The following is a 13545-nucleotide window of genomic DNA, read 5'->3' on the forward strand; positions in this document are numbered from 1 at the left end:
CACGCCTACTTCACATATAACATAATTTTAATTTCCATCTGATTCTTTCACTTTCCAGTATACAAATTAATGTATCCGGATAAAACTTTGCACAAATAGAGCCCCCAAGTTAACCCCCAAGTTAACACCCAAAAATTATCGAACTTGGATATAACTTTTCAAGAACTCTGACACCAAATGTGTGGATATATTATTGAAATTAGGAGAGAATCCTCTTCTAATAATAGAATGTCTGTAATGTCGCAAATGGTGTGTCCCCCCTAATAGAAATATATTCAAACTTCCGGCTGACTTTATAAAATACCAAATTTGATTACTATTCATTCACTATTTCATCGAGTTATGAATTTTGAATTCTTTTGCAACTTTCTTTAATGTGTGACATCTGAAGGTATTACTCCGTCTTTGATCCTTGCAAGTTGCAAGAGTATGAAATGCTCGGTTACATCCGAATTTAGCCCTTCCTTACTTGTTGGTTTTATTTAATTATTTTAACAAATTACAAGAAATTTTAATGAAAAGATAAAAAATTTTTAAATCTCACAGACAGCAAGACTTAAAAGGCAAGGATTTGCCAGAACCAAGGTAAATCAATTAGATCAAATATTAGAGAAAATTCTTGCGCTTTCCTTAAATTGCCATACTTTAGACGCTAGTACTCCCCGCTTGAAGATTCTCTGAAAATTTTTCTAGCAACACAAATATCACTTGTATCTGGTAACTCTATTCATAATTAGGATAATTGATGGTACAAGCTGCGCATGCTTTTGTTTATGTCATTGAGTTTTTATCATATCTTTTTATATAGTATGTGGTTATGTACATATGTATCCACTTTGCTCATTTTATTTATTTTTTAATAAAACTTTATTTTTTTTGTTGCTGCATTTCGTTTTCCAGGCTAATAAGGATAATAAAAACACACCTCCCCGCGATGGTCCACCACCGACACCAATCACCAAAGGCTTAAGTTTATCAGCAACGCCAATTGTCAAAAAGGAGAAACGCCAAAGCAGTTCCCGTTACAATGTTACAAAAAATTGTGAATTAACAGCCTTGAGCCCTCTCAATGAAAGTAAGTAAACACCGAGATAGAAACGTATATGCGTATTTTTTAAATATACTACGTAACATATGTCTGAGTTTATACCCGAAAACTTTTGTTGCCCATTATCGGCAACATCCATTTTGTTGTTTACATAGGCGACTGGAGTTCGGTAGCTCGAGTTGGGCAATTTGAAAATGCTATTCAATGCCGAGTTACGTATCAGCGAACTGTTGTGACTGAGAACACAAAGCGTGTTGTCTGAGCACAAACGACTCGGTGGCCATCGTCCCACAAACTACGAGACGCGGCAACAAACGTCTTCTTGTATAAACCGGCAATATGTATAATATTTTGAGTTTTAAAATATTTATAATTTTTTAATATGCATTAGGAGTTTTTTTTAGAACATTTTTTTAGATGACCTAAGTCTTCGTTGACTTCATTTGATTGTACTTCAATTTTGAAAGTTTTATTTCATTTCGGAAATGCCACAGTGGAAGGATATTATTGTCTTTACAATTAATTTAGCTCCTACAAATAAATGAGTTCCTAGTTCTTAATAAAATCAATCAATAATAGGAATAGTACTAATGGAATTGTACTATTTCTTTAATCACTGTTTCAGCTGAATTGTTTAAATAAGTTGTTGTACCTTTGTACATGCATGTGTAAATCAGTGTTGTCGCAAGGATTTCCATGTCGTCTACCGATTGTTTAAGGAAAAGACATACAGGGAAGGAGGAATGATGTATACATATGTACATATGTATATTAGGATTTGACACGATTTTTAATTTTAACTATAAAATCAATTGTCAACTTTATTCCAATATTTATATCAGTCTTTGAAAACATATGTATGAATTAATTTAACCTGTAAAATGAAGAATTCAAAACCCTAATAATGACAATAACTATTATATATTTATGTATATTTAAAATATAATATTTAAAACAATCATTTACTGTTATAGTATACATGTGTATGTGCAGCATTTTCTTCCAGACCGCGGTCTGTTCCAAGCCATTTACGCTATTTGAATCCTCATATATATTAGGGTTAAGATTCTAGAATTAATGTAATTACCAATTTATTCCACCTTAATATCTAAATATAAATATACGTATATGTCAAGAAATGAGTTTTGGGACTAACTTTAAGAAAATTAAACTAATGTTGAATTGAAAGTATTTTATTTCTACAGTATTATAATATTCTCCAATTTAAAGGAAGTTTTTATTCAAATATATTTTAATATATATATGTACATATATATCTTTTAATTATAAAAACATCTTTGTATCTTTGTATTGTTCTCTCTCTTGCTCTCGTCTACAATATCCTTGGGATATCCTTTAATAAACTGTTGTGTGCGAGAGCACCATTATTCTGAATCTCGCTACGTGAGTGTACACACTGAATATGTTCGTGCACATGTATATATGGATGCCTATGAATTTATTTCTATGCGACGTCAAAAAAGTCTCCCTTGTTTCTATAAAGGGAGTAACATGGAAAAACATATTGATTTTCCGACAAGTACGACACGGAGTGCGTTAGTGAACACACAGTGTTCTTGCTCTACGGTTGGCTAAAGTCACAAAGAATATACATATTTATTAATTAACAATTTAGACCGAAAATAGCAATTTGGCTAGTATTTTAAGGCTTTCTCAGTGTGTGATAAATAATTGAATTTAAGAAATCAATAGTATTGGTAAATGAAGTAGAAATGTTACACGTTGAACCCACATATCAATTGATGGCCAACACCTATCAGTGGTTAGTTAGTGGTTGGTGTTGCGGCGAAAAGAAATATACCTACATATAACATATGTATATGATTGATACCATACTAAGTTACTGCGTATTAAATATGATTGATTTGGACTGTTTCGGCATTTCTATTTTGTTATACTGACCGCTCCGGTGTTCGAATTTTTCGGTCGTGGATCCGGGAGTCCTAATTTTAATTTTGTTGAATGATATGATGTGCGGCCTTTAGCCAGGATTCAAAGTGCTGGCAAAAACAAAACAATAATAACTACAGGCCAACAATTTCAAAAACATATACATACACTCATGATACACATGAACATATACATTGGTACAAAAATATATATAGTTTAAATATATGATTGCAAATTTTTTCGTTACTGATTTTTTATTCTAGTGACTAGGGCAAAAGAGTATAGTATATGTATGTATGTACATGTGGAATATATTTACGAATTTAGATAGTAAAAAATCAAATAATTGTGTTGACCTTAGTTAAAAGGATGATCGTAAGTAACTCACAGCTAGTCTAGCAATATCTTGAACTTTTGTATTAACTCTTTTACTAAAGCAGAGTGCCGTATCCCGTGAAATCATAAAATCTCATAATTTTTATTGCTATAGCATAACATTAACGCATTAATTATGCCAATTATTCCATAAACGCACTTGTAACTTCATACATATTTATGTATGTGCAAAAATAGATAAGTATCTTTTTAAATTGGCTTCATTTTAAATCTTATGAAATGAGCTCAAATAATTCTTGCAGCCTGCTTCATAGAAAGTTAAAAATTATATACATAACGTACATATGTATGTATAACGAAGTATACTTTATTTTTGTTTTTGTTTGCTTAGCAGAGATATTAATATTCCAATACATACATATTTTTTTATTTTTGCAATGTGTTCATTTAACGCATACGAAGGAATATTCAATAAAGAATAATTTTTACAAATACTAAATTGATTTGAAAATCGAAAAATTTTAATTAAATAAATGCAAGTATTGCTATGTGAATATCAGGCGACGATAAGTGCGACTAAAAAGTTAAATACAAAACAACTGAATCTCCAGCATTTTCGCAATATTACTAAGAAAAGTGAAGTATTACTAAGTAATTGAATGCAAAAAAAAATTTCTCCAGTATTCAATTTGCAAAAATTTTCGAAAAGTATAAAAGCCGAAATTGTATTAAAGTGTGCTTTAATCGCAATGTGAATTAATACCAAATCAGCAACAGTTTTGATATGAAATGGTATTCAATGCTAAATACTATGCGGGCAACTCAGCCGGCTTTAAGCAACTATCACAACAACACTGTGAACAACAATTCCACGTGCCGCAATCAAAATTGTGTTCAACAAAAACTCGACATACAGGTAGTGATCTAAAACCATCTACTGTTGTGTGTGGGGGTGACTCCATTACATCAACCTCAATTATTGTATCTACCGATCCAGTGAAATCGAGTGATAATCATCAAAACCAAAACATTAACAATAACGGAACTAACATTAACCATAAACAAAATCAAACTATAGGCTGTACGTTTAGCTCTTTAACAGAAAAGCTTGAAACCCCGACATTGGTGTCTATTAAAACAAGTGTTGCATCCAACTCAACAACAAGAACTTCGGCCACAACATCAACACTTCCAGCGGCTAGTTCCCTGACAAATTATTATGGCTTAGGTATACCCAAGTCACCGTCATTTCACAGCGGACTTGATCAGTTGGCCAGCAAGAAAAACGAATCTTACATAAATCGACCGCATTTGTCAAATGCGAAAAGTTTTAAAGACAACGTTGCCCCACACATTGTTAGCGGCGACTTAACAAAGCAAAGGATTATAGTAGCGAATAACTGTTTAACATTTAATATCAAAAACATTGAAGAAATCAAAGCTAAATTTCTAGTTGACGAATCCTTGGTTTCTGGAACACATTTGGTTAATAATCACAATTCTCCTACGTCAACAATGTCACAGCATCAACAGCGACAAAAGGCCGAAATACAGACAACGGCGGTTGCATCACCATCAATTGCAACAAGCAGCAGCGCGTTATCATCTATAACAACAAATTCTATTGGTTCAGGTATAGTTTCCGCTGCCGTTGCATCTATTTACAATTCAAGCAACAAATCTTCGTCGACATATACTTATAATCCCAATACCGTAGCCTCTACATACGCTTCCAACAGCACATCCTCATATTCCTTATCGTCATCTGCATGTATATCGAATTCGGCCGGAACAAGCACGCCAGTTGTTGGTGGAATGCCTGGTAGTGGCATTGGCGGTGTTGGCGTTGGAGGGGTTGCCACCAATAGCATCAGCACTGCCATTGTCACCTCATCAACGACGGCAACGTCATCTTCACTGGTCGCGACACTGACACAGCACTTTTCAGCTGCCACATCGGCTACTTCACTGCTTTCAACGGCTGCCTCACCATCATTAACCACTAATAATAAGGTTTGATTGATTTCATTCATATTTAACCTATCAGTAAACACATACGTACATATGTAAGAACTAAGGTTATGATAATAATTTACTATTTAATACATTGAATACAATTATGTAAAATTAAATTACTTCATTATTTGAGTATTGAGATTAATACTCAAATTGTATTAATGAAACCGCAAATCATTCGAATATATACTAATTAAAATTCGGTACTTACTTCAAAATTGCCCTAATACTCGGGCTTTCACTTTTAAGTACCATTTCATCAAATATTTCAAATTTTCTGAATTATTCAGATACTCAACAATTTCACTCTAGTTTAGTAATTGAAATACTTTAATCAACAAATTGTTTAACGATTATTTGCATAGCCCTAGTAAGTACATACATATGTACTATGTACATGCTAAAGAACATCCTTAAATTCCTTTCGCTTCATTGCATTATAAACCTTAACCAACAGAACATTAAAATCATCAATATCTGGTTTCGGAGCTCAACGTACATACATATATGTTGAAATAGATGTCTTGATGAAACTCCCGAAACTTAGTATGCATGCCCTTTTTTGAAAATGTTTAATAGTTTCATTTATAAAAAAAAAAAAAATTCCAAGCATTTTATTAAAGGGTTACATAGGTTGTTTCCTCGAGCAAAAGAAAAAATTAAAATGAATGTATTTTATTGAAACTTTTAATTATTCAAAATTTCAAAGAAAGATATTCAAAAATCGGCCTTTAAGATGTCATTTCCGGCAGTTCTCCGAAAAAATGAATGACTCCGCATTGACACTATGGTAGGATCATCCAAAGAAAAATACTTTTTTTAATGCAAAAATCTTGTCAACCGACTTTGAAAACACAGTTCCGAAAAATACGCATTTAAAGTTTTAAGTGACTACAGCGTCTACCAATAGGGATGACGGCTACGTTTGCTTACGGATTTGTGTAAAATTTTGTCAGATTGTTCAGTAAAGTTTGACATTTGATCACGTCACGTTTCACTTTGGTACAACTTTATGAAATTGTCCAAGATTATTACGCAAATTCTCGTTCATCGAAAATTATTTTTCGTAAGGGACCCTATATGGCTTAATGGGTTCGTCAACAAACAAAGTTGTTACTATTGGAGTGAGTCAAATCCTTATGTGTTTCAGGAAATGCAATTGCATCCTCAAGAAGTGACCCCTAATATGACCTATGTTAATATATTACTTAATCTCTCCTAACCAACTCGAGTGCGCAACTTTTCAAGGCTGTATCTCCAAAACTATTATGCAGATCAATTTGAGCATTTAGGACAATATTCTAGATTGATTTCTTTATGCCGTGAAAGCCATGTAACCCCTGTAAATGAGACAAAGTCAAGTAATGCACTTACTTCAGTTTTAAGAGCTATAGATATATAGTCAATAAATCTAGCATGACGCCCTTTATCCTCATCCTCTTTATAACTTGAAATTGATTTTAAAAATATATATATATATATATATTAATATATTACTTAATCTCTCCTAACCAACCAATCAATAAAACAAAACCATCTCATTGCGATTCGATGCATATATTACATTTCACAAATATCATAATGTATACCACTTTGAATTTTTTCCGCCCACTGACAAAAAATCATGTGTGTGTCCATCGCCATTACCATACCATCGTCATCTGTTGCTGTTTCTGCACAATTCAAAATTGATACTTAACATTTACAACATTTCGTGGATTGTCGGTAATCAGTCGCCGGTGAGTGCAGCCGCCGCAATCAAAAATATTCTCAATGCCACAAAAAATGTTGGAAACTCGGCTGCTTCTGTGGCGATAGGACAAGCAGCAAATTCTGCAGGAAGTGGCAGCGCAAATGTGGCACAAAATATCGTTAGTGGTATTAGTATTTCGTTGGGAATCGGTGGGTCAGCGAACAATAACGCCGGTAAAAATGGGCTTTCATTGTGCAGTGGAAATGGTACGTCTTTAGCAGCAAAATTAAATAATACCAATGCCTCCCACTTTCAAAATGGCGACGAAGCGAATAATGCTATGAACATTGGTCTTGGTAACAGTACTTGTAACGGCGGAATTGACGGCGTTGATAATGATAACTGCAGCAAGGACAACACAAATGGCAGCGGAATTCTATCGCCACAAACTTTGCAACAAATCACTGGAAGTCCTGGACGCGCTAGAGACCGCAATCTATTCCATTCACCATCCACAACATTGACGGCCACACCTCTGCCGCTCCTACGAGGTGCTTATCAACTATTTTGCTTTTATATGCTTCCCTCTATTAGTGAAATCTCAACACTTTCCTTTTTATTTCGTGGTTTCAGTACACGCACTTTATTTTTGTAATAATTATCTTTATAGTTTCTATCAAAAAATTATTATGGCGTTTGCATATTTATTGTAACATTGTGTTCTTTTTTTCAAATAAAAACATTACTAATTAAACAATAATTTTGTTAAAATGTTTTTTTAATTTATTAATTGTATGTTTATTATTATTTAATATATATGTAAGTGCGGATGTAAACTTTTCTTATGTAAGTCATATTTTACTAATTACAAGAAATATGAGAAAATGATTTTTGACTTTTCGAATATTTCAGAAAAAAGTCGGGCTTTAAGAGATATTGCAGAATTAACCACATAATATTTAGGTATTTCCGCATTTAGTCAGATGATTGCTAGTATCATGATAAAATCAATCACCGGAATCACCATAAATATTGACCTACATATATAAAAACTTTGAAAGCCGCGACATTTTATCTCTTGATTTTTTAGAATCCTTTATTATGAGTGATCATTTTGAAACGTCAGAAAGTGTTGTGGAATTTAATCGTATTCTGAGAAATAAAATTATATATTCTCCCAGTTTATTCCGAAGTAATTTTGACTATAATATACATATAGCACTTAGCGTTTGGGAAACTTTGCTTTTGGTCGATCGTCTTGCGCTAGTGTTTGTTTTTTCTTGCAATGCTATGTCTAAATAAAGAGACAAGAGTCGCAAGCATAGTCGTTGCATAGGCAAGGCAACAAATTAGCGCAATGTTTTTGCTAATTTATTTTATAAAGCTCTTGCCAATTGCTGAGAATGCAGCCGGTAGAAATCAACGCTAAATTGCAGTTTTGCAATATATTTTGGCGTCTTAAAATTAGCGCATTGGCACCGATATTTAAATGGGAATACATGGGCAGACAAAGCTAAACAAACCCACAATAACGGAGCGCGTACATTCGCCTTACCAATATTTGAGAATTCTCTCAATTCAAAAAACTGTGAGTGAATGCCACGATTATTACGTCACATAAAATGTCAAAAGAGCGATATTTTTCGTCAATGCTTATGGTCTGCTTATAAAATTGAATAAAAATCATCTTCAATACAAAATCATAAGTATTGTATGTATTGCTTTTATTTGAGTTTATCGGTTGTTACAATATGTTATTAGTTGAAAAGCTTGTGTTGAAGTCCTAGATATCATATAACGTCAATATTTTTATATTCAATATCACAAACAAACAGGACCGACCATTTTAAAAAGTCATTAAAATCATAATATAGTCATAGAAGAAGACTTTTTCGTGTTTTCCATGCGCTATATAGCACAAATGTACATATGTATGTATGTACATATTATTTTCTTGGCATTTCGTTTACTTACTACTTGCCAGTCTCTCACTTGCTTCATCTCATATTTACATTATAATACTTTTAAAGACATTTGGCTAGTTATTTTTATACAAATGATTTTCAAGTCCAAGGTTATGCCACAAATCTGTTTTTTTTTAATTGATTTGGTAAATAAGCGTGTTCTTTAGGTTTTGATTTAAAATAGAAAGACAGAAACCAGCTAATAACTTTAAGCTTAAAGATCTTACTATCGGAACGAGTTAAGCATGTAATAACCGGTTAAAATCTAATATTATTTTTATTAAACCATTTTCGGTTACCCCTGACGTTCTAAATTTTCGGATATTTTCGGCGGATTTTTTAAATTGATTTGAGATACAGGGAGAGTCTTTCTTCCTCTTCAAATGAGAAGAAATTTCATCGATTTGTATAATTCTCTCCACACAGAGTTTTTTAATCTACATGAACAATAAGATTAACTTATTCCTTTTATATTTTTAGGGAGGAAACCTTATGAAGTTTTAGTAGTGTTCAACGTATAGTTCCTTGCTGACGGCATATATCAAAATTGAAGTGGAAATTACTTTAATATTAGTTTGCGTATTTTGCAATACCTGTAGGTAGTTATAAAACATTTTGAACACATCGACTAAATGTGAGTAAAATGCTTGAAAAAATCATTTTACTCAAACAGTGTATTACTGGTAGTGGATAAACTCAAATAAGAATATAAGTCTTAAAAAGAAGTTATATCCTAAAGAATTACAAAATACACGCAGAATTGGGTATATGCGAGTTTTAACGCTACAAATTGTATGTAATTGTCTTTGTTCCCCCCTGCATACAAAGAATTCTGAAAAAAAAATGTAAAATTAGTTAAATAAATTTTAATCTTCATAAAATTGGGACTCATTCTTTTTATAAGTACAATAACTTTTAACTGCGTCGAACAAATAAGTAATTTCCTAAGCTAAACACACAAAGTGTGTTTGAATTTGAGTTATCTCATTGGAAATAAACTATAATGGGATAAAAATGTGCTTAAAAATTAAGTTCGAAATAATAATGATTTAGTTAAGTTGAAGTCGATACATAGCATGAAAGGATCAGAGAGGGTTAGAGCAAATTTTTTTGTAAGATCCACTCATTTTCTACTGAATACACCGTAATTAAAGAGTTTAATTTATTTCATCTGTTATTTTTTTCCAGTTTTTCTATTTAAGTTTATGTATTATTATACGTGTATTGACGACATTTTTAACCGGTCTTGTTTTCGTTTTAATCATAGAAACGCCCGCAAATGAACGTGAACAACTTTTGATTCAAAAGTTAAGGCAATGTTGCACACTCTTCGATTTTTCCGAGCCCTTAAGCGATCTAAAATGGAAGGAAGTAAAGCGCGCTGCTCTGCACGAAATGGTCGAGTATCTCTCTAACCAGAATGGTGTGATCACGGAAGCAATTTATCCGGAGGCAATAAATATGGTTAGTACTTTTGTATATAGGAACATACCATAGATTTATGTGATTGGTAACATTATTTTTTCTCCAGTTTGCGGTAAATTTATTTCGCACATTACCTCCTTCATCGAATCCCAACGGCGCTGAGTTCGATCCGGAAGAAGATGAACCTACGTTAGAATCATCGTGGCCCCATTTACAATTTGTCTACGAACTATTTTTGCGTTTCCTCGAATCACCAGATTTTCAGCCAAACATCGCTAAGCGTTATATTGATCACCAATTTGTGTTGCAGTTGTTGGACCTTTTTGATTCGGAGGATCCACGTGAACGTGATTTCCTTAAGACTGTACTGCATCGGATCTATGGAAAGTTTTTGGGTTTAAGAGCATTTATACGCAAACAAATCAATAACGTATTCTATCGGTATGGATGAAATGTAATTAATTAATTTCAATATTATATTGTTATTTATGTATATATAGCTTTATTTATGAGACCGAGCATCACAATGGCATTGCTGAACTTTTAGAAATTCTCGGTAGTATTATAAATGGTTTCGCATTACCACTAAAAGAGGAGCACAAACAATTTTTGCTGAAAGTTTTATTACCATTGCACAAGGCGAAAAGCCTATCTGTTTACCATCCGCAATTGACATATTGCGTTGTGCAGTTCTTGGAGAAAGATCCAAGTTTATCGGAGCCAGTAATAAGGTTCGAAATATGATTGGGCTACCTATTATATATAATTTGATGTTTCATAAGTGTATTGCATTTTTTTAAGGAGCCTTTTGAAGTTCTGGCCCAAAACACATAGTCCTAAGGAAGTAATGTTTTTAAATGAACTGGAGGAGCTGCTTGATGTGATCGAACCGGCTGAATTTCAAAAAGTTATGGAGCCGTTATTTCGACAAATTGCCAAATGTGTATCGTCGCCACATTTTCAGGTGGCTGAACGAGCGCTTTATTACTGGAATAACGAGTATATAATGTCGCTGATAGCAGACAATTCGCAGGTCATTTTGCCGATAATGTTCCCGGCTTTAAATCGTAATTCAAAAACGCATTGGAATAAAACTATACATGGACTGATTTATAATGCACTAAAATTGTTCATGGAGATGAATCAGCGCCTTTTCGACGAGTGTAGTCGAAACTATCGCCAGGAGAAGCAACTGTAAATCCATATATTTTTTGTATTTTAAATATATACAAACTTTGTTTATTTACTTCACTAACTAGGGAACGCGAAAAGATGTCACAACGTGAAGAGCTTTGGATGCAAGTAGAGTCTTTAGCCAAAAGCAATCCTGAATGGCCTAAAATGTGTGGCCAAATGGATAATTTAAGTATTTCAAGTAGTCAAAATGAGTTTGAAGAGAATGAGAATTGTGATCTAACTTATGACAAATTGGAACAAGAAAGCAGACAACCGCAGATACAACAACAAACAGCACAGGAAACTAGAGAGGTAAGCCAAATATTTGTTGTTGCTTAAAAAGGCCTATGTGAAAACTGTGGTATTAAATGACATTTTCCACACATATTTTTGTATTAATACGGGTACTGTCTATAGGTTACTAATAATTTCATGGAGTTCATCTTTGTTACTCATTAGATCTAGTATATATTTAAATTATATTATGTTCTTGCGAGGGCTGCATGTTGGTTATTTATATGTTACAGCTTAGCTAATCACTTCAAGTATGCAATTTTAGTCTATATTCACACATTTTTTAAAATTGTCTTAAACAAGTTTGTGACCAAAAATGATTCTTAAATTAAAATTTTAAAATTACACTTCACGTACATATGGCATTTTCGGAACTGAATTCGTCATTCGAATGTAATACAAATAGTGGTTTGGTTTCATTGTGTAGTAATTTGTACACAAATCTTGAACTAGCTCAATTAATATTATCCACAGTCAAAGGAAAAGAAATCACTTTACCCGACTTCATTAACACATGCTTATATTTGTAGATATTTACGGTGGTGTTAATATAATCTGTATTTGTTAATCGGTTAATTAGTATTGTACACATTTAAATAGAAAGTTGTGATGAATAAAACAAAATAATAAATATCTAAACTATGGACATTCATTTATAACATACGCATTCACATACAAATTTGTATATACACATGTATGCATCGATATTTTCAAGTATAGCTAAAAGACAATTTGCAACTTGTGAAATTACTCATTCCAAACAGATACGAGGGGAACGCAATAAAGACAAGCCGTTATTGCGTCGAAAGTCGGATTTACCAGCTGATAGTGGCACAATTCGTGCCCTATTCGAACATAAGCGGACGGACGATTTCTTGAAGACTCCTCCAGATGTGAACAAATATTAAAGGAATTTATACAAGTGAACCCAATACAAGAAAAAACATAGATATCTATTGCAGTATATAACTTCATACTTAAAGTAGATATACTATAAATTAATTCATTGAAAAATGAAAATATTATGAATATAGTAAGCATAAGCATTACTTATCTCATATACATATGCATAACATACAAAAATATATACTAGATTATAAAGATATAGCAGTCCGAGTTTCAGAGATAACAAAACGTTTTGTATTCGAAACCAAAATATCTATAGTGTTTAAGAATCAATATGTGTTTCATTTTATTCGTGAATGCAAAAAAAAAACCTACAAAGGTTGTTGAATGAGAAGTACCAGATATTTCTTCTTTTGAATCCTTTCGACTTTGTTTGCCACATAAAACCGTTTCACAATAAAATGTTTAAAATGTATGTAAAAAATTATCCATTTTCTAATGCTATCTAAGTCAACTGCATGCCGCCGTATTTATGTATGTATACATATTTATGCTAATATATATAACCATAAAATACGACATTTTTTCTTTTTAAATATTACCATTGTAATAGATTACGAATCAAATGTAAAACACACCAAATGCTTAATGCTGCTTAAATATTTGAAAATACAGGCATAAAACAATCAATAATTAAAGTTATAATTTTAAACGAATATTTTGCTTTTGTTGTGTCCACAATAATTATACTAAAAACAACTTATAACTAATTAGTACATATGAGTAACTTTAATATCAAATTTGTGGAATACAGTAATCCAGTATATTTATGGAGA

The 13545-nt window shown here is 32.4% G+C and overlaps 1 protein-coding gene across 11 annotated transcripts in view; it reads left to right on the forward strand.

Annotated features, from left to right (window-relative positions):
- The window catches only part of LOC120782706 (serine/threonine-protein phosphatase 2A 56 kDa regulatory subunit gamma isoform), a 29357-nt gene that overhangs the window by 15175 nt on the left and 637 nt on the right, over nucleotides 1-13545 (forward strand). For 6 of the 11 annotated variants that reach the window (XM_040115118.1, XM_040115120.1, XM_040115121.1 and 3 more), the window contains 7 exons: nucleotides 901-1075; nucleotides 10236-10432; nucleotides 10500-10834; nucleotides 10894-11124; nucleotides 11195-11587; nucleotides 11653-11881; nucleotides 12628-13399. In XM_040115118.1, the coding sequence (XP_039971052.1) occupies nucleotides 901-1075; nucleotides 10236-10432; nucleotides 10500-10834; nucleotides 10894-11124; nucleotides 11195-11587; nucleotides 11653-11881; nucleotides 12628-12771 (1704 nt within the window). In that variant the 3' untranslated portion in view covers nucleotides 12772-13399. Of the gene's footprint in view, nucleotides 1-900; nucleotides 1076-3765; nucleotides 5309-7044; nucleotides 7556-10235; nucleotides 10433-10499; nucleotides 10835-10893; nucleotides 11125-11194; nucleotides 11588-11652; nucleotides 11882-12627; nucleotides 13400-13545 lie in introns of those variants that run through there. The other 5 variants (XM_040115113.1, XM_040115115.1, XM_040115112.1 and 2 more) reach the window with 5 other exon arrangements.

The sequence above is a fragment of the Bactrocera tryoni genome, chromosome 1, assembly GCF_016617805.1.
Source record: "Bactrocera tryoni isolate S06 chromosome 1, CSIRO_BtryS06_freeze2, whole genome shotgun sequence".
Taxonomy (NCBI): domain Eukaryota; kingdom Metazoa; phylum Arthropoda; class Insecta; order Diptera; family Tephritidae; genus Bactrocera; species Bactrocera tryoni.